Genomic DNA, 19719 nt, shown 5'->3' with positions numbered 1-19719 from the left:
GTATGGTAGATATAACTAGGATTTAATATGATATCAAAGATAGTTGGTACTCAAGTAAAGAAATAGAAGATATCCAGAAAATATTTAATTAGAAAAAGAGACAGAGGGGGCATACACAGTAGTGGCTCTAAGACAGAAGGTAAGGGTTTAAAAAAAAAAGAATAGGTCATAGATTTACAATCTTAACAAGGCTTTGGTACTCATAGAATGCCAAAAGATTTAGAGGAAGACCTCCAGATGTCCTAAGAAGGATTTATGGGAAGACATAGGCAGGAAGTGCACAAGATAAGGAGTGGTGGGTAGGATCCATACCACTGGAGGAAATACTTCACATAATGAGCTCATGGATCAACTGAAGTATACATCTCATCTTTTCTCCATCCCACTAGATTACAAACTATGTTCTATACACACACTAAACAAATGTTGAATGAAAAGTGGATGAATGAATGAAAATGGATATATATTAAGTATATACTATGTGTCAGGCACTAAGCTAAATCCTGGGGATATAGATATACACATAAACAAAAATGAGATAGTCTCTGCTTTCAAGGAGCTAACATGATAATAAGAGAAAACAACACATATTGAGTATCTAGGGAAGGGATTTTTGGTCAAGGAAATCATAGGGATAAAAAGTAGATCAACACTCCTTCCAGAAGCAATGGTTGTACTCCTATGATTACAATTTCAAGAGAAAAAGGTGATGTATGAAAGTGAAGAGGCCTGGTCCTACAACAGAGAAGTTCAGAGCTAAATGAAATATATTACATCTAATTGACATGCTGATCATTTAGAATTACAATTAAGACTGAATTTAATTTAAACTTTAAAAAGAAATACCAACTTACCTTTATTACAGAATCTCAAAGTTGGAAGGTGTCATCAATTCCACCCCATCAACATAAATTAATAAGAATAAGAAAGTAATAAAAAAACCCAAAAAACAAAAATGCACAGCAGACTGGCACATCCAGTCAGAAGATGTAGAAGATAGCATGTGGGAGGGAGAGCACTAAATTTGGAGTTAAACAGGGATTAGATCCAAGCTCTCTTACACAATACCTATATGTCCGTTATATCTCCACATGCATCACTTTCCCTCCTCTCATACAGCCCCTGACTTAGTTAAAACCAGCAGCTCCTCTCACCTAAACTATTCAAAATCTTCTTAATTTGTCTCCCTGCTTCAAATATTCCCTTTACCTATCCTTCTATCCTTCACACAATTAACAAACTGATTTTCCTAAAGTACAAATTTAACCATATTTTCCCCTATTTAATAAACTCCAGTAGCTCCCTTTTAGCTCCAAGATCAAATATAAATATCTCTCTTTGGTATTTAAATCTCTCCACACAACTGAGATCTAACTCACCTTTCCAGATTTATTACATAGTGTTCCACTCCATGAACACTGGGGTCCAGTTAAACTGACCTAACTGATCATCCTACTCCATGTCTTCCATTTCTAAGTCTTTGCATTCCCACCCCCCCCCCTCCCCATGACTATAATGTACTCCCTCCTCATCTCCATTTCTCAGAATCATTGGTTTCCTTCAAAGTTCAGCAGAAGCACCACTTTCTACATAGGGCCTTTCCTGATTCACCACCCCTTACACCCCAGTTGCTAGTTCTTCCTCCTTTAATCCTCAGCTAAACTGTAAGCTCCTTGAGGGTAGGAACTGTCTTCAAATTTTATTCTTATATCTTCAGCACCTAGAATCAGGAACCTTGGCACACAGTATCTGCTCAAGAAAGGTACAATCTCTTACTCAGATAACTGTATATAGGTCCCCTCCAACTCTAAAAGCCCCAAGTCTACAGGTTAACATTGGGGTAATAAGTCCCTAAAACTTTTATGGTCAAGTTTCTTCATCTAGAAAATGAAGAGTTAAACAAAAGGATTCCTAAGGTTTCTTTGAGGAAAGAGTAGCATTAAATGTTCCATTCATATTGTCCTCTTGGCATAGAGAAAAAAAAATTGAATTCTGAGCCTTATTGACATATTTATAGTTTTGCCACAATTCCTCAATCTATCTACTATTTTTCAACAACTTTTTGTCTTAAGCAAAGCCCAATTCAAGTTGTATAGTTTTACACCTACTTTTAAAAGAAATTTATTTTTAGTCTTATTTTTACTTATATCTTGTTTTTACATTACATCTAACATTAAGAAGAAGCACTGGTGGGGGCAGGTAGGTGGCTCAGTGGGTTGAGAGCCAGGCTCTAGAAACAGGAGGTCCTAGGTTCAAATCTGGACTCAGACACTTCCCAGCTGTGTGACCCTGGGCAAGTCACTTAACCCCCATTGCCTAGCCCGTATCACTCTTCTGCAGTACTGATTCCAAGACAAAAGGTATGGGTTTAAAAAAAAAAAAGTAGCAGCAGGGCTGGTTACAAAGACAAAAAGAAAAACTTCAAGAAATATTAACTCCAATTTCTAATAAAATAGATCTTGAGAAATATATTTCTATTATAGTCAACCTCCTGGGTGTTCTACAAATAAGATTCTATCACTCAGTTTTGAATATTTCTCTGGCTGGCTCATATCCCTGGAACACTATCCCTCCTCTGCTCCAATTACTGATCTCCCCAACTTCCTTTATGTTCCAAATAAAATCTCACCTTCTACAGACAACCTTCTCCAACCCCCAGTTTCTTCCCTCTGTTAATTATTGCCACTTTATCCTTTAGATACATTTTAACCAACAATGCCAGATATTTATGAAGGCAGGCATAAAGGAAACAAGAATTTATTAAGGGCCTACTAGGCAATAAAAACTTTACATATATTATCTTATTTTATCCTCATAACAACTTTGTGAGGTAGCTGCTATTATTTATCTCTATTTTACAGTTGAGGAAATTGTGATAGATAGAATTTAAATGATGTGACAGGATCGCACAGCTAAGTTAAGTGTCTGGGGTTAGATCTGAATACAGATCTTCATGACTGGGCTATATGCACTGAGTTCATCTGAACTGCTTCTCCAGAAATAGTGAATTGAAGAAACATTTCATACCGATAACTCATATTACATTTTTGTAATGGAAATTTACCAGGGTAAAAAATAGAAGAGTTGTTTCTCTCAGAAAGACATTTTTCCCTCAGGGAGGGTAACTATTTATATTACTATGCATCACCTTGAAAATAGTTATAATCATAAGTATTTTTAAATGTTCTTGGTATGTTATAATTGTCAATATAAAAACCCTGCTTACAAGTTGGAAGTCTTTTAAGTCTAGAATTAAATGACATTCTTACTCAGGGGTGGCAAGCTTATTGACAGCTGGATTATTCATTAGTTTAATTGATACTTGAGCCAGGCAAATAACATTTTTGTGCACTTACCCTCCTGGGTTTCTGCATTAAGTGTTTAACAAGCTTCTGTGGCCTAAAGCAGTTAAGGTTAGAAGAGTACAGCATATTCTCCTGAATCTATTCTTCTAGTGAAATTTTCCTTAGCTGACAAAAACATGTATTAATACTACTAACAAACAAACAAGCAAGCATACAGGAGGACAATAATTTTAGTACATACTAACACTGTATGATCTGTATGCTGATGTCAAAGTATGTTACAGAATCCTAGATTTTCATTGAGAAATGGGCCTAGTCAGAAAGTCCCAAGTTCAAATGCAGACTCTGACATTTACTGACCATTTGACTGTAGACAAGTTACTTAACTTCTGCTTGCCTCAGGTTCCTCAACTGTAATATAGGTAGAATAACAGCATCTACCTCAAAGAGTTGTAGTGTGATCAAATGAGATAGTCTTTGTAAAGAGCTTAGCACAATGCTTGCCAAGCACACAGTAAGCACTATTATTAAATCCCACAATCTTTCTATGTTTTCCTACAATTAAAAAGAGTTAAAAATTTTTCACATACCTCTTATGCATTATGAATCATTACAAAGTCTTGATCTCCTATAAGAGATTTAAGTGGCTGGTCTGGAGTCATGACGTTCCTCAAGGGAATGCAAGTCTGTCAGCACCTGTTGCCTCCTCTAGCAACAAAATGAATAATTGGCATATATATAATTCTTTATGGTTACCAACTATAGTAAAATATTTGATGGCCGTGACTTTGTGAGGTAAATTCTATTCAAAATGAAGCTCTTTGTCAACTAAGTTGGAATTTAATTAAGAAAATAGATTAAGCCTCAAAGCCCCAGAGACTTTCTAGATTCTTGTCTCATCCAGAACTAAATTTAAAAAATTAGAATCTTTTGAAGTTTCTAATGTAATAAATATTAATTCCATCATTAAGAATAACTTTGGGGAGTCAGCTGGGTAGCTCAGTGGATTGAAAACCAGGTCTAGATATAGGAGTTCCTAGGTTCAAATCTGGCCTCAGACACTTCCCAGCTATGTGACCCTGGACAAGTCACTTGACCCTCATGGCCTAGCCCTTACCACTCTTCTGCCTTGGAACCAATACACAGTATTGATTCCGAGATGAAAGGTAAGGGTTTAAAAAAAACAATAACTTTGGAAGCTCAAAAGTATTTTCTCAGAACTTTTCAGTAAATTCAATATATCCACAAAACAAATGCTACTACATTTCCATTTTGAGAAGAAAAACATATCTACACACCAGTGAAAAAGATGATGAAAACATATATCAATTAGGGCAAAGTTGCCTACTGCTAGTGTTAAGGACTAGAGGAGAAAACACAAGATGTGAGTGAGCGAAGACAAAATGCAACTCATAAGCTGTATTTAGCAAATAGTTCTTCTCTCTTCATGCACTAAATCTTCCAATGGTTTCAACAAAATAACAAGATCAACTGATTTAAGTTACATCTTAAATGACTGGGAAATGATTTAGATGACCAATATGCAAGAAACAGGGATATGACCCACAAGTAGTATATGCACACCTTAAATAACTGAGAACTAATTATACTTTGTTCCCTGGTCTTTTCTCTTCCTTCCTCTAAAAATAAGGAACATAATCTCTAATCAACCTCTAACTCTCTATCCAATGGCTCCAAATGAATCGCTGTTCTTTCCTTTGAACTCCATATTTTCCATTATTTTCCCACCTACCTCTTCGTATTCTTTTATATCTAACTTCTCATGTTACCTTCTCTGACCATGCTCATAAAACATGTAAAATCTTGTATTTGTTTTAAATAATTCCATGAAAGCAAGGAAAATTTTTTCTTTAATTAACTTTAGTATCGTAGTACCTACTAGCATTGAATATAAAACTGATAATAATAGACTTCTGCAGCCATCTTTGGTTTTAAAGTCTGCTAAAAAATGTAAAAGAAAATACTTGGAAAAAAATTTTCCTTATTTAACAAAAATTACCCAAAAAACCCCACTAAATTTGATTACAACTGTTGAAGCTAAAAAAATGTTTTTTCATCTGCAACTTACAGAAAAGTTATAATCTCTCCTCATCAGCTATTTTTACATTCACTATCTTCAGACTGACACTATCTGTGTGATAACAGAGAAGTCACTGAACCTCTCTGGATCTCAATTTCATCATGTGTAAAATAAGGGTTTGAACTAGATGGCCTCTGAGGTCCCTTTCAACTCCAAACCAATGATCCTGTCAATACCAAAACACAATTAAAAGTCAATTGCAGGGGGCAGCTGGGTAGCTCAGTGGATTGAGAGCCAGGCCTAGAGACGGGAGGTCCTAGGTTCAAATCTGGACTCAGACACTTCCCAGCTGTGTGACCCTGAGCAAGTCACTTAACCCCCATTGCCTAGCCCTTACCACTCTTCTGCCTTGGAACCAATACACAGTATTGGTTCCAAGACGGAAGGTAAAGGTTATTTAAAAAAAAAAGTCAATTGCAAAATGTGCCAGAAATAGATTATGGTATCCATATTTTTATAGACAAGCATTCTGATCCAGCGACTCCAAGATTAGGCTTACAACACAAGGAAGTTATAGACAAGAACAACAAAAACATTTATAGCCCCACTATGTATAACAACTAAAACAAGCGACATGCCCAGCAATTGGGGAATGACTACAAATTGTGGCATACAATTTTTATGGAATGTCAGTGTCATCACATTCAACAAATTAGAAATACAAAAGAAATATGAGAAGATTTGAATGAAGTGATGCAGAATAAAGAAAGCAGTGTCAAAGAACAACATATACTACATAAATTAACACATTAAAAGGCAAGAAAACTCAGATCAAATGCAAAGGACAATGATCATACTAACTTGTTCAAAGTTAAAACAGAATCTTTTTTTGTGGTAACAAAGTACTGCATATAAATAGGTATCCATTAATCAGAGAAACAAGTAAGACAACTGAGGTTTTTTAAAAAACAAAATGGAACACAATAAACACGAAAAATTCTGAGACACAAGGGAAGACTTATTGACTGAAACAAGCAGAACCAGAACAACATGTAAACTAAAAACAATAAAAAAAAGAAAAACAAAAATGAGTATGGTGATAATTATAATGGTCTAAGTAAGAAAATGCACTTTAATAATAGTAATAATCACTATCTCCACAGCAGATATTCTAGGCATTGGAGATACAAAGACAAAAATGAAACAGTCCCTACCATCAAGAAGATGACATCCTATAAGGAATAAGAATGCCAAAAATATATGCAAAATAAATGCAAGAAAATTTGCATGGTGGAGGGGCAGCGAGGTGGCTCATTGGACAGAAAGCCAAACCAGGACATGGAAGACCCTGAATTTAAATACGACCTCAAACACTTCCCAGCTATGTGACCCTGAGCAAGTCACTTAACCCCAAATGCGTAGTCTTTACCACTCTTCAGCCTTGGAATGAATACATAATATCCATTCTAAGACAGAAAATAAGAGTTAAAAAAAAAATTTTAAGGGTGAGAAGGTACTAGTACTAGCCAATGAGAGAATAAGGGAAAGGCTTTATACAAGAGTTTGCATTTCAGCTGAGGAAATTAAGAGCTTCTAAAGAGGTAGTGGTAAGAAGGCAATGAATTCCAAACTTCAGGAACAGGTTGTTATAAAGATACAGAAACAGGAGACAGTAAGGAGTATATTGTTGGAGGAAGAGCAAGAACAAGTTTAGCTAAAATGAAAAGTATTTTGTAAAACCCAGTGGAATTGCTTGTTGGCTATGGAGGGGGGGAGGGTATGAATCATGTAACCATGGAAAAATATTCTTAATTAATTAAAATTTTTCAGAGAAAAAAATAAAATAAAATGAAGAGCATGTTTAAGTAAATAATATATTTAAAAGGTAGAAATGTAGGTTAGAGACAAGGTGAGGGCTTTAAATGCCAAATATAGGAATCTGCATTTTATCCTGCAGGTACCACAGCACTGTTAAAGTTTATTGAGCAATAATACAGTGATAGATGCCTGTGCTTTAAGAGTATCATTTTAGCAATAGTGGGGAGAATGTGAATTGGAGAGAGGAGAGCTGGAAAACAAAGATGACCAACACAATTAGACTACTGAAACAGTTCGAGTAAGATATGAGAGGAGTGCCCAAGAGTAGGATGGGAACCACATTGGGAGAGTTGGAAATCAATAAAATTTGGTAACTATATGGCATCAAGGTAGACTAGAAAGCATGTTGTATTTGAAGTCAAAGGACCCGAGTTCAAAATTCAAGTTGGTCACTTAAATGTATGACCTTACAACTTCTCCAGGTCTCTATTTCTTCAGTTGTAAAGTAATAGTGGACTACATGGCTTCTAGGGTTGCTCCTAGCTCCAAATCTGACTCTTATGATGAGTCATATTCCTAGGTGACTAGAAGGATGATAGTACCCTGGATAGAATAGGGGCACTAGGATGAAGGGTCAGATTTGGAGTATAGATGAGTTCTATTCTAGACAAGCTGATTTTGAGATAACTATGGGACACTCAGTTCAAAATCCCCAGAATGAAGTTGTTAATGTGGGACTAGAAATTAGATGGTTTAAAAGATATGTAGATCTAGAAATCAGTACCCTCCTTTCACTGCAGAACTAGGAGAATATAGATATGAAATACTACATATACTGCCAAATACTTTCTCTTTTTCTTTTTTCATCTTTGTAAAAAGAGAGTCTCACTGAATAGGGGAAGTGAGAAGATACCTGGGTGAATGTAAAACAAAAGCTTATCTTTTAAAAATTAAAAAATAAAGTTAAATATAATGCAATTAACTGAATCATTCAACAATTCTAGAAAATTTGAAATTATGCCAGACTTTCTACTCTTGGACTCAAAGATTTTAGTACTGGTCCTATATCCTAAGATTATTGATGGGGACTTCCAGTCAAGATGGCGGCTTAGAAGCAGCAAAAGTTCAGACCTCTGAAAACCCTTCCTTACCAATCACAAACTGAGTGCTCCTAGGGGACTGAAATTCAAACTCAACAATAGGACAGAGCCGGGGAACCCTCTTTCTGGACTCAAATCAAAAGGTACACCCCCCAAAAGCCAGAGTCCTAGAACACTGGGGTCTAAGGGGAAGGCAGAAGGAAGGTCCCAGGAGCCCTCCCCCCTAATCCTGAGCACTGAGCCCCCAGCAGCAGCGGGAACCTCAGGGCTGGCAAAGGTGCTGTTCTGAAGGGTGCACCTTGAAAGCAACCTGGGCCAGGCTCAGGGCGTCCAACACAGACAGCAGGGAAGCAGCCTGAGAGAGCCGGGGGGAGCCTATAGCCCTGTGGCTGGGTCCTTCCATCGGAGTCTCACCGGAGGTTTTTGCTCAGGGCACATCCAGACCAACCCAGTTGAACCTAATCCCATCAGGAGTCCTCAGAGCTCAGGGAGGCCAGGACCCCTCCACCCCTAGAGTGCAGGACCTCCCTAAAGGACAGGAACCTCAGGGCAGGCAAAGGCACTGGGGTACCTTGTGGACAGTGCTGTGCCAGGCTCAGAGTGTGGAAGTAAGGCAGCAGAGAAGCAGCTGGAGATAACTGAGAGCAGTAACACCTGAAACACCGGCCGGCAAGCAGGGAAGGGCAGACCCTGGGCTTCCCCAGGAAGACAACGCAGCTGCGGAGAATGGACAATTTGCCTGAGGCTAAAGCCTCGGATCATCAGAAGCACACACTGAGAGCCAGCCCTCCTCACTCAGATTTCTGACTGGAAAGGGGAGGAAAAACCATAGAGATGGCAAAACAGTGCAGAAGTGCAACAGCCTCCAAACACCAAGAAAAGCAAGAAGGGGGTGACTTTGGACACATTTTATGGAGCAAAAATGCAAAATTCAGAGGATAGAAGAGGAAACACAAACAAATGTTCCAAAACCTTCCATAAGAAATGGAAATTCTCCACAAGCTCTTGAAGAATTTAAATTGGAAATTATCAAAAAGATGGAAGCCTTCTGGCAAGAAAAATGGGAAACAATGCAAAAAGGAAATCAGCAATCTGAGGGACCAAAATATGCAAATGCAGAAACAGCTCAAAGCCTCAAAAAACAGGTCAGACCAAACTGAAAAGGAAAACCAGTCTTTAAAGGTCAGAATCAGGCAACTGGAAGACAATGATCTTGCAAAAGAGTAAGAATTAATAAAGCAAAGTCAAAAGACTAAAGAATTAGAAGATAACATAAAATATCTCACTGACAAGGTGACAGACCTGGAAACAGAGGAAGGAGAGACAATCTGAGAATCATTTGGTCTACCAGAAAAGCCAGAAATAAACAGTAATCTTGATATCATAATATATTATATCATCAAAGAAAACTACCCAGAGATTCTAGAACAAGGGAACAAAATATGCATTGAAAGAGTCTACAGAACACCCTCTACACTAAATCCCCAAAAGACAACTCCCAGGAATGTAATTGCCTAAGATTGTTGACAACAAGAAAAGACCGACATAAACAAAAATATTCATAGCAGCATTAATTGTGATGATTGAAAATCTGTTCATAACAACTAGAAAATGGCTGAAAAAACTCTAGTATTTTTAATATAATGAGTATTATCCTAAAAAATCTGGAGACAGTAAGGAGTATCTTGTTGGAAGAAGAGAATTAATGAAATCAGAGAAACACGGGAAGACTCATGTTAAGTGACAAAATAAATGCAAAATAAAAAGAATATGTTCAATTACTCCAACAATGTAAATAAAGTCACCATTGAGAGACAATAGTATACTATTCTCAAAATTAAAGGGCATTTTCTCTTACTAATCAATGTGGGACAGGGGACATGGCTCAGTCAATTGTGAGTCAGGCCTAGAGTCAAATCTGGCCTCAAACACTTCCTAGATGTATGCCCCTGGACAATCAATTAACCCCTACTGCCTAGTTCTTACCACTTTTCTGCTGTGGAAGCAATACCTAGTATTAATTCTAAGACAGAAGGTTAAGAGTTTTTAAAATTATCATCATGATGAATATAAACAAGGCATGTAGATGGCACAGTGGAAATAGTGCCAGGCCTAGAATTAGAAGAATCTGGATTCAAATCTAGACTCAGACACTTCCTAATTGACTGACCCTGGACAAGTCACTTTACCCCCATCTGCATAGTCCTTACACCTCTGTGTCTTGAGTTGTTACTAAGACAGAAAGTTAGGGTTTAAATAGTAATGGTAATAAACAATATAAACAGAGAAAGGATGCAGGAAGAAGACAAAGTTAAGGCACACAACCTTTATTTTAACAAAGGGCAAATTACAAAAATGTAAGATTAAATGTACAAACAGAGGCAATCACTCTATCATGTTGATTTACTCAACTGTTCTTCCAAAAGAAAAAAATGTGATGGTATATTGTTGTAAATGCTCTGAAAAATGAAACTTACCAAATCAAAAAGGATATGGGACAAATAATTTCATTCCTCCTCCAGAATGTGTATATACTACCTAATATTGTGTATCATTTAGGAACTAAATATCAATGTTTATGTCCTAATTTAAAAGTCAACTTCTTCTCTCCAGGTTAACTTCTCTCTTTAAGTCTATCTACTGTCTCTTTCATAGCCTCATGTACCTTCCTGAAATAGGTAAACTACATGAAGTATTTCTGATTAATCAAGAAGATAGATTTTATATATTTAATAAACACTTGTCAACTACAGCTTCCACCTTCCAATCTATCCTGTACATGAATCTGCTGAAACTTCATTCTCTTCCATTGTCATTCTGTTGCTATAACTGCTCTTCCCCTTTTCTCAAAGGCTTTCTCAGGCTCTTCATTACTTTCAATCAACTTAAAACACCCAATTTGATCCTCAAAGATATTAAAAAATTAGCACTCATATTTATCTTGCTTTATCTTCCTTACTAGCCATTCATGCTAGTAAGTAAACATACATACCATGTCCCCCCATGACTTTTATTCATGTTCTTCCTTCTCCCTGGATAATTTTCTGCCACCTTCCAAATTATTTTCTTCCCTTCCTTTCAAAATGCTGTTCAAGAATTACTTCCTTGAATTAATTCCAGATGAATCTCAATTAGCTCTGAACACATCAGCAACATTGCCCAAACAGAACAAGTGAAAACTGGTTATAAACCAGTTAAACATTAAAACTGATTATAAAAATGTTTAGCTCCTGACCCCCACAAAGCCTCAGCTTCGTCATCTATAAAATATGGGAGCTAGACCAGATGATCCTTCTGATTATTAGAACTCCAGGAACTTTTACACACCTGGAATGCTGTCCCCCCTCATTTCTGCGCCCTCAACTATGCTGACTTCCTGTAAGTCCCAGCTAACATCCCACCTTCTACAGGAAGCCTTTCCTGTTCTCTCCTCTAGTGCCTTTCCTCTGCTGATATTTTCTGATTTATCCTGTAAATAGCTTGTTTATACACAGTTGTCTGCTTGTTGCTTCCCCTACCAAGGCAGGTTAGTGTTGGGTCTGGAGTCAGGAAAACCAAAGTTCAAATCCAGTCTTAGGCACTTACTAGCTATGTAAATTGTAACTTGCCTCAGTTTTCTCAGCTGCAAAATAGGGGCAACATCACCTACCTTGAAGGTTGTTTTAGAATCAAATGACATATTTGTAAAGTGCCTGGCACATAGCAGTTGCTTTATACATACTTTTTTCTTCCACCTTCCTCCATTCAACTGTGATCATCCCAATCACAGGGGCTGTCTTTTAACTTTCTTTTTATTCACAGCACTTAGCTCAGTGTCTGCCACAATAAGCACTTAATAAATTTTGACTAACTTTAAAATTCTAAAAACTTCTTTCCCTCTTCCAAAAAGATTAATTTTTCATATAACAAGTTTTTTTATATAAATGTTATGTATGCCTTAATACCTCCTCAAAGTATTATTCTGCATACATTAGGATTCTTTTTTTTTTTTAATCCCTTACCTTCTGCCTTATAATCAATACTGTGCATTTGTTCTAAGGTAGAAGAGTGGTATGGGCTAGCAATGGAGTTAAGTGACTTGCCCAGGATCACACAGCTAGGAAGTATATGAGGTCACATTTGAACCTAGGACCTCCCGTCTCTGGCCTCCATACATTAGGATTTTTAATAATTGCTGACTCTTAATTAGGGTACTTTTTAAATTCAGAATTAAGAGATCAAGAAAGATGTTTTCAGCAGACATCCCAGACGATAGAAAATATTTCAAACTGAATCTATGCTAAATTACATTTACAATACCATATAAGGTATTCCTGGTTCCCCCTTTGTCTACCTATTTAAGTAGATATATTTGCTACTTCATTAAAATTACACAAACATTATTCTACAGATTTTAGTGTTCTGCTAACTCAATGTTGTTCAACAATATGTCCTGGCAGTCAAAAAAGCTAATGCAATCTTATATTGTTGAATGAATTAAGAGAAGCATAATACCCAAAACAAGGGGTGTTAGGAGTCCTACTACATACAGCCCTAGTGAGACAATATCTGGAATAGCATTTGGTTCTGAGCACCATAATGTTCTTAGAAGAACATTGAAAAGCTGGAGTGTGTTCAAAGTAGTCCAGTTGTAGGAATGCACAGCTAAAGAGTAGAAGGTGGGCAGAGAGGACACATATAACAGTTACCTTCAAGAATATGTTTTGCTTGTCTCCAAAAGTCCTGAAGAAAAGAAATGGGTAAGTGCTGCAAAAGCAAAATTAGACTCTGATATAAAGAAGAGCTTCCAGAATAGTTATCCAAAGTATAATGTCTTTTCTTGGGAAATAGGTATCTCCTCACTAGAGGTTTCCAAACAAAGCTGAATAATGTATAGGGGTTTCCTGAAGATATATGACTAAATGGCCTCTATAGTTCCACATCTGAGATTCTGTGATTCCTTGCTTTCTGCTACTATTAATAAATAATTCAAAAATGTTTGCGAGTCTTCCAAGTGCACATGAAGATGGAGTCACTAAAAAAATTAGACAACAGTAAATTAACCCTTTCTATAGGGGAGTAATTAGTAGGAAAGAGAAATGTTTTAAGCTGAATAGGGCTGGAGTTTCTTGAAACGACCAATACTTGAAAGCCACAAATACTACTTGTCAATGTAGGCAGAATATTCTAAATGTCGTATAGTCTGCTACAAGCAGTCAAAAACTATTATATAAGATATAGCACATAATTTATGTTCTAACCTTGGAAATTTTGCCCTTTCCTACCTTCATTCTTTTGGTTAATAGTCAACTTATGAAATCCATATAAATTTTTTTGTTCAAGTCTTTAATAAAGGTACATACTATAGTCAAGAAGCATTTGTTAATAAGCACCTATTAGTATCAGGCAATATGCTAAGCATTAGTGATACAAAGAAGCAAAAATGTTCCTTTTTTCAAAGAAATTCACAGTATAATCATTAAGACAATGTTCAAATGAGGATTTTTAAATATGAATCAGGCAAGATAAATTAAACAGAGGGGAAGCACTAGCATTAAGGACCAGAAAGACTTTCTGCAGAAGAAGGGATTTTAAATGAAACACAAGAAAGGCAGAGAAGCTAGGATATGAAGATGAGGAAAAAGAGAACTCCAGGCCTACCTGGCAGTCAGTGAAAAGGTCAGGAGTCAGGAGAGATGGAATGTCTTATTCAAGGAACAGTAAACTGTCTGTATCACTGAACTGTAGATTATGTGGAAGAAAAAGTATAAGAATACAAAGACAGGAAGGTGCCAGGTCATAAAGGTCTTTAAATGGCAAAGTTTATATTTGATATTGATGGTAAGAAGAAGGAACTGCAGTTTTCTAAATAGAGGGTGGCTTATTCTTTAAGAAAATCACTTAGATAGCTGAGTAGAGGATGTACTGGATTGGGGAGAGAAGAGAAGTAAGAAGACCAACCAGAAAGCTATTGAAATAGTTCAGGCATGAAAAAGTAAGGGCCTGAACCAGGGTGGTGGCAATGTTAGAAGAAAGAACAAGCTGTTTAGGAGAGATGTTGTGAAGATAAAATCGATAGTACTTGGCAACAGGTTATATATGGGGGAGAGGAGATAAGAGTGAGGAGGTGAGGATGACATCTAATTTCCAAATTTGGGTGACAGAAAGGTTACTGAGTGTCTTTATTATAATAAGGAAGCTAGGAAGAGGGGCAGGTTCAGGGGGAAAAGAATTTAGTTCAGTTTGGACACGTTAAGTTTAAGATGTCTACAGGACCTATAGTTCAAGATGCCCAAAAGTCAGGTCAAAAAGGGAGCCTGCATATCAGGAAACAAGTGAAGGATAGATAAAGAAAATGAGATGACTTGGTAGATATAGAGCCAGGCCAAGAAATGGAAGGTCCTGGATTCAAATTTAGCCTTAAGATATTCCTAGCTGTATGACCCTGGGTAAGTCACTCAACCCCTAATTGTCTAGCCTTACCACTTTTCTGCCTTGGAATCAATATTTAATATTGATTCTAGGACAGAAAGTAGGGGTTTGGGGAAAAAAGGAATTTGGGGATAAACAAATATGAGTATCACCTATACAGAAATGACAATGTAATTCAATATCAAATTATTCATTTTAAGCACTATATGGAACTATTTCATAATATTGGTTATAGATAACCTCAAATATATCCTAAATTTAAATAATTATAGCCACATTCATATAAGTGCTTTCTGATTTACAAATAAGTTTTCCTTTGAAACAACCTCATGAAGTAAGAGGTATTAAGTATTATTATCATTTTATAAGCAAGGTAAAAAAACTTAAGAAGTTAAATGACTTATCAAGGTCATACATATAGCTAGAAAAGATTCAGGCAGACCCCCAAACCACAGATTTTCTGACTCCAAGTCCAGTGTGCTTTCTACTCACTCTCTTCCAAATACATGTAAGCAATAACTGTAACCCTGAGATTAGTTCACACAGTATACATTCACTCTGGATCTCTATAAGCAGACTTACTCAATTTTTTAAAATACAAATAAAACTCTTTTTAAGTTCTCTATTCTATTGAAAAGCTAATAACTGTTTTCATTTATGGATGACAAAGATTCTTGCTTTCAAAGTCATTTTAGCTGACTAATTTAGTTGAAAGTAAAAACAGTTTCAGTTTGAATATCAATGTTACCATACTATGTAGCAAAAACTTACTTATCAGCAATAAAACACCTGTTTTAAAGGAAGTTTTGAAATACATTTTCACTTCAGAATAGAATATTAAGTGAAGGAATTAATCATTTTAAGTGATACTTTAAAAGAAAAAGACTTGCTTAAAACTAAAAATGGCATGTTTCCTCCTACAAACATCCAAAAAGGCTAAAGTAAAAAAAAGATATCTCCAATTTCTGTAAGTATTGAAAAGGAAACAAAATGGGAGGGGTGAGGGGAGGCTGGGTGGGATTGAGAACCAAGCCTAGAGAAGGGAGGTCCTAGGTTCAAATTTGGTCTCAGACACTTCCAAGCTGTGTGACCCTGGGCAAGTCACTTGACCCCCATTGACTAGCCTTCTGCCTTGAAACCAATACACAGTATTGATTCCAAGATGGAAGGTAAGGGTTTTAAAAAGAAAAAAAAGAAATTTTAAAAAAAAGAAAAGGAAACAAAATCAACAGTATTGTTCAGGCCTAAAGTTTTGTAGCATTCTCACAACCTCACCTTAAATTTTATTTTGAAAGCATTGTTCCTTTAAACATGAACAGCATCCTATGTTTGTGTATTATATAAGATTTAAATGGTTAAACTGGAAGTAACTTTTTACAGTCAAAAGTATGCTGGACTTAGAATTAGAGAACCAATTCAAACCTTACCTCTGTAACCGAAGTGACACTGATCCAATTGCTTTATCTCACTAGAGCCTAAACTTCATCATTTAAATGAGTGGTCTGGCCCAGCTACTGCAACTCTCAGCATATGAACAAATTTGTTTTAATTCTTTCTTGGGGGGAGGGAGATGAGTGGAATGAGAAACCTGTGATTTCATTGGGTACAAAGAAGAGACTACCAATGCAAATCAGCAACTATTCAGCAACTGAAGATTCATATGGAGTTGACTAAGACACTAAAAGTTCAGGATCATTCAACCAGTGTGTGTTAAACGTGGGGCTCTATCCATTAGGCCACTGGCAATATTTTCAATATCATCTGTATAGAAACCTGGGAAGGAAGTGAAAATGAATCAGTCTCATTTTGCTAACTGAACTACTTTCAGTTCTATTAGAAACACTAGAAGAAAAAAGTCTAAAGCTATTTTAAATCATGAAGGTTGGAAATTCTCTAAATTTCAATTATCCAAGATACTCTTGTTCCCCCATTATTATAATCAGTGGCTATGTAAAAAGTTTTTTCTTTTTTAAAAAATCGATAAAGTCAGAGAATTTCAAGAATACCTAGATTTGGTCTTTTGGATAGAGAATACTAGCTTATAACTTGCCTTTCCACAATCTAACAACCAGGTTTTACAATACCTCTGGGGGACGAAAAACTTAAGAAAAGCAACAGTTGTTCAAAATTCTATAAACTAATCCCATTCTGAAAGTAAGAGTCCAAGTTAAAGAAACACTAAAGAAAAAAGATTTTGAGCTTAGTAACCAAATTACAATACTACCTTTTCTGCTGCCTATACTTAATTCAGTACTTGCATTACTTCAAAGTTATAATGAAAATGCAATTTTCTGTCCATAGCTAGCAAAAGGATGTAGAAGTTACCATCTCAGTTACTTGTGTAAACATGCAGCTTTCCTGTATATGGCTGAACTGTACTTCCCAATCCTGCAAACAATAACTGCAGGAAAACACACACTGAGACTCAAAAACCGGAGAAAGAACTGATTTTTTTCCCCAAAGAACAATCTCCGTGTCTAATATTAAGGGATCAGAGGGGGAAGCGATTAGAAAGAAGAAAGCAAAAGGGCCTCTGAGTGAAGTGGGGGGGGGGGGAGACTCGTTGCACGAAAGCTGGAATTTTAACATTTCAACTTTTTTGAAGTCTTTTTTTTTTTTTTTGAGAATAGGCCCGGAGGGCAACGCAGCGGTCAATGTAGTGGACAGAGCCGAAATGGGGGTGCGGGATGGGGGACGGGGTGAGGGGGGGCGGGGTGAGGGGGTCAGGCTCTCTTCGAGTTGAGCATGCAATGATGCGTATGGGGGTGCACAGGGGGCTGGCCTGGAGGTGGGGGAAGATAGGTTTGGGGGGGCGGAATAGGCCCGCGCCCTCGGTGCTGCCCCCCCGAGGTCGGTATAGGCCACGGGGGGGGGGGGTCTGCTGGAGTGTCCCCACCACCCCGCGGCCGCCTGCGGCGCTTTGTCCGCAGCCTTGCTCGGTGACAGTCCCGGCCCGAGAGAGCCAGAGACGACCGGGAAGCGCGGGGCTCCTTGCTCTCTCCACAGGCTTTACCAGAGCCGGAATCGGGTTCTCCGTCCGCCCCGAGCCCGGACTCCGGGCGCTCCTCATCGCCGCGGCTCCCGCCTCGGAACGTCGACGCCGAACCCGACTGACCGGCTCCTGTGCCTTCCTTCCCTCCCAGGACGCCACCAGCTCCTTCTCCTACCCAGAAACTCTCGACGAAATGCGCCATGACCATCGTGTCGCCGCTGCTGCCGCCGCCACTCGGGTTTCTGCGTCCTCTCCTGGTCACCCCCGCTCGCCTCCTCTGTGTAAACACGGGCCCGGCCCCCAGCGGCACCCCCACCCTCCTCCTCCTCCTCTTCCTTCACCGCCGCCGCAGCTGCCTCTGTCCCCGAGGCCTCCTTGGGCACCTCCAAGGCGCATGCGCCACCTAGCGGCCATCGGGGTCTCTGCAAGACAGCTCACCCCGCCTCCTCCGTTCCGCGCACGCGCCTCCGTTTCTAGTTCCCGGACGGCGTGCGGTCGCTCTTTCCTCTTTCCCTTGGTGCGTTTGATAGTGTCAGTTGCGTCCTCCTCGAGCTCTTCCCCTTCCCTTTTCATGGGAATGCGCGTGCCCACGGGCTTGCCCTAGAGATCCAGGTGGGGAAAGATTGGGAGGAGAGGGAAGTTCGCGCGCCGATGGTGAGGTTGGGAGAGGCGCCTCTGCCGGCCCAGCTCCATGGTTCTATCCCCTTGTTCCCAGCCCTCCACCCTTCCCGGCCTTCCCGCTTGCCCGGCCCCGCCCCGGCGAAGAGGAAGAGGCCTGAGAGGGTCCGTCCCCCGTGACCCCTCGGCCCGACGCCAGGGACCCCCTCCCATCTCGCAGCCTCAATACCCCAAGGGCCAGGACTCAGTCTCGTGCCGGCATGATCTGGGCTCCGGATGCTTGACACAGCCCAACCCCGGGCTGCTTGCCAGGTCGAGAAAAAAGCGAGTTTTAACGTGCCTTGGCCCAAAGGGAGAAAGAAAGAAATCTGCCTTTCCCCTTGTGCTACAAAGGTAACATGAATTTCGATGTGCGCCGTTTTAGGAAGGTGCCCCAAAAGTCACCATTTCCTTGAACGTTTCCTACCAGAGAAGGAAGAGGGGGAGTTCCAATAGAAAGCCCAGCGTTTAAAATTCACAATTACTAGGACCCAGAGTAATAATTATATTTTAGCCCTGGTTAGAGGCTACTCCCTATCCCACCCCCGAATTTTCCCTGCAGTCTCTAATGTAGGGTTGTAGACGAATGCTTTTATTCGATATTCATGGAACTTTATTTTTTAATCTTCAGAGGGAATTTGCTTAAACCTTTTTTTTTAAATAGTGCTCGAATGGCTCACGTGCTTCTGAAAACATTTACAAATAGTAAAATATTAAACAAACTGAAAAAGCCACACCTAATTCAGGTAAAGTCAAACATGGAGATGGCCTTCAGTTGCCCCATTATCTAATTTATCAGCCTAGAACTTCCAAATTCCAAAGGGAAATTTCAAAGAAGGCATCTAGATTACCCTGCAATTACCCTTGGCCTTAAATTCCCAGCACTAAAAAAGATTATTCCAGTCATCCTATAGATCCATTTAAAAAAATAAAGTCTAAATGAGTGCTTTTGTTTTAAATTATTTTTTTTTAAACCTTTTTCCTTCATCTTGGAGTCAATACTATGTATTGGCTCCAAGGTAGACGAGTGGTATGGGCTAGGCAATGGGGGTCAAGTGACTTGCCCAAGGTCACACAGCTGGGAAGTGTCTGAGGCCAGAAGTTTAAATTATTAAAGTGACCAAATTTCAAAAAAGATAGTATTTTGCCATCAGTATATGGGATAAATAGCATAGGCAAACTTTAGAAAAAACACTAGTTAGGTCAGTACATTGAAGCAGTACCCAGATATGTGAAGACCTGAATTAAGAGCTCTAGTTCCTCTTCATCTCCCAAAACAAAACAAAATCACTATACATATATACACATATGTATATATGTATATATATACACACACACACACCTCAAATTTATTTAGACAATGACAAGCTTGTCTTTAGAAACAGAAAAATGTTA

The 19719-nt window shown here is 38.5% G+C and overlaps 1 protein-coding gene across 7 annotated transcripts in view; it reads right to left on the bottom strand.

The window, feature by feature from the left end:
* FCHO2 (FCH and mu domain containing endocytic adaptor 2) overlaps positions 1–17959 on the bottom strand; it is a 145332-nt gene extending 127373 nt beyond the window's left edge. For 6 of the 7 annotated variants that reach the window (XM_056824738.1, XM_056824741.1, XM_056824740.1 and 3 more), the window contains exon 1: positions 17843–17959. In XM_056824738.1, coding sequence (XP_056680716.1) covers positions 17843–17875 — 33 coding nt within the window. In that variant the 5' untranslated portion in view covers positions 17876–17959. Of the gene's footprint in view, positions 1–3895; positions 13213–17842 lie in introns of those variants that run through there. The other variant, XM_056824742.1, reaches the window with a different exon arrangement.
* Positions 17960–19719: the final 1760 nt, after the last annotated feature.

Source organism: Monodelphis domestica, chromosome 3 (genome assembly GCF_027887165.1).
Source record: "Monodelphis domestica isolate mMonDom1 chromosome 3, mMonDom1.pri, whole genome shotgun sequence".
NCBI classification, from domain to species: Eukaryota; Metazoa; Chordata; class Mammalia; order Didelphimorphia; family Didelphidae; genus Monodelphis; species Monodelphis domestica.
The sequence above is the reverse complement of the archived record's forward strand: the minus strand, read 5'-3'. Positions and strand labels throughout refer to the sequence as shown.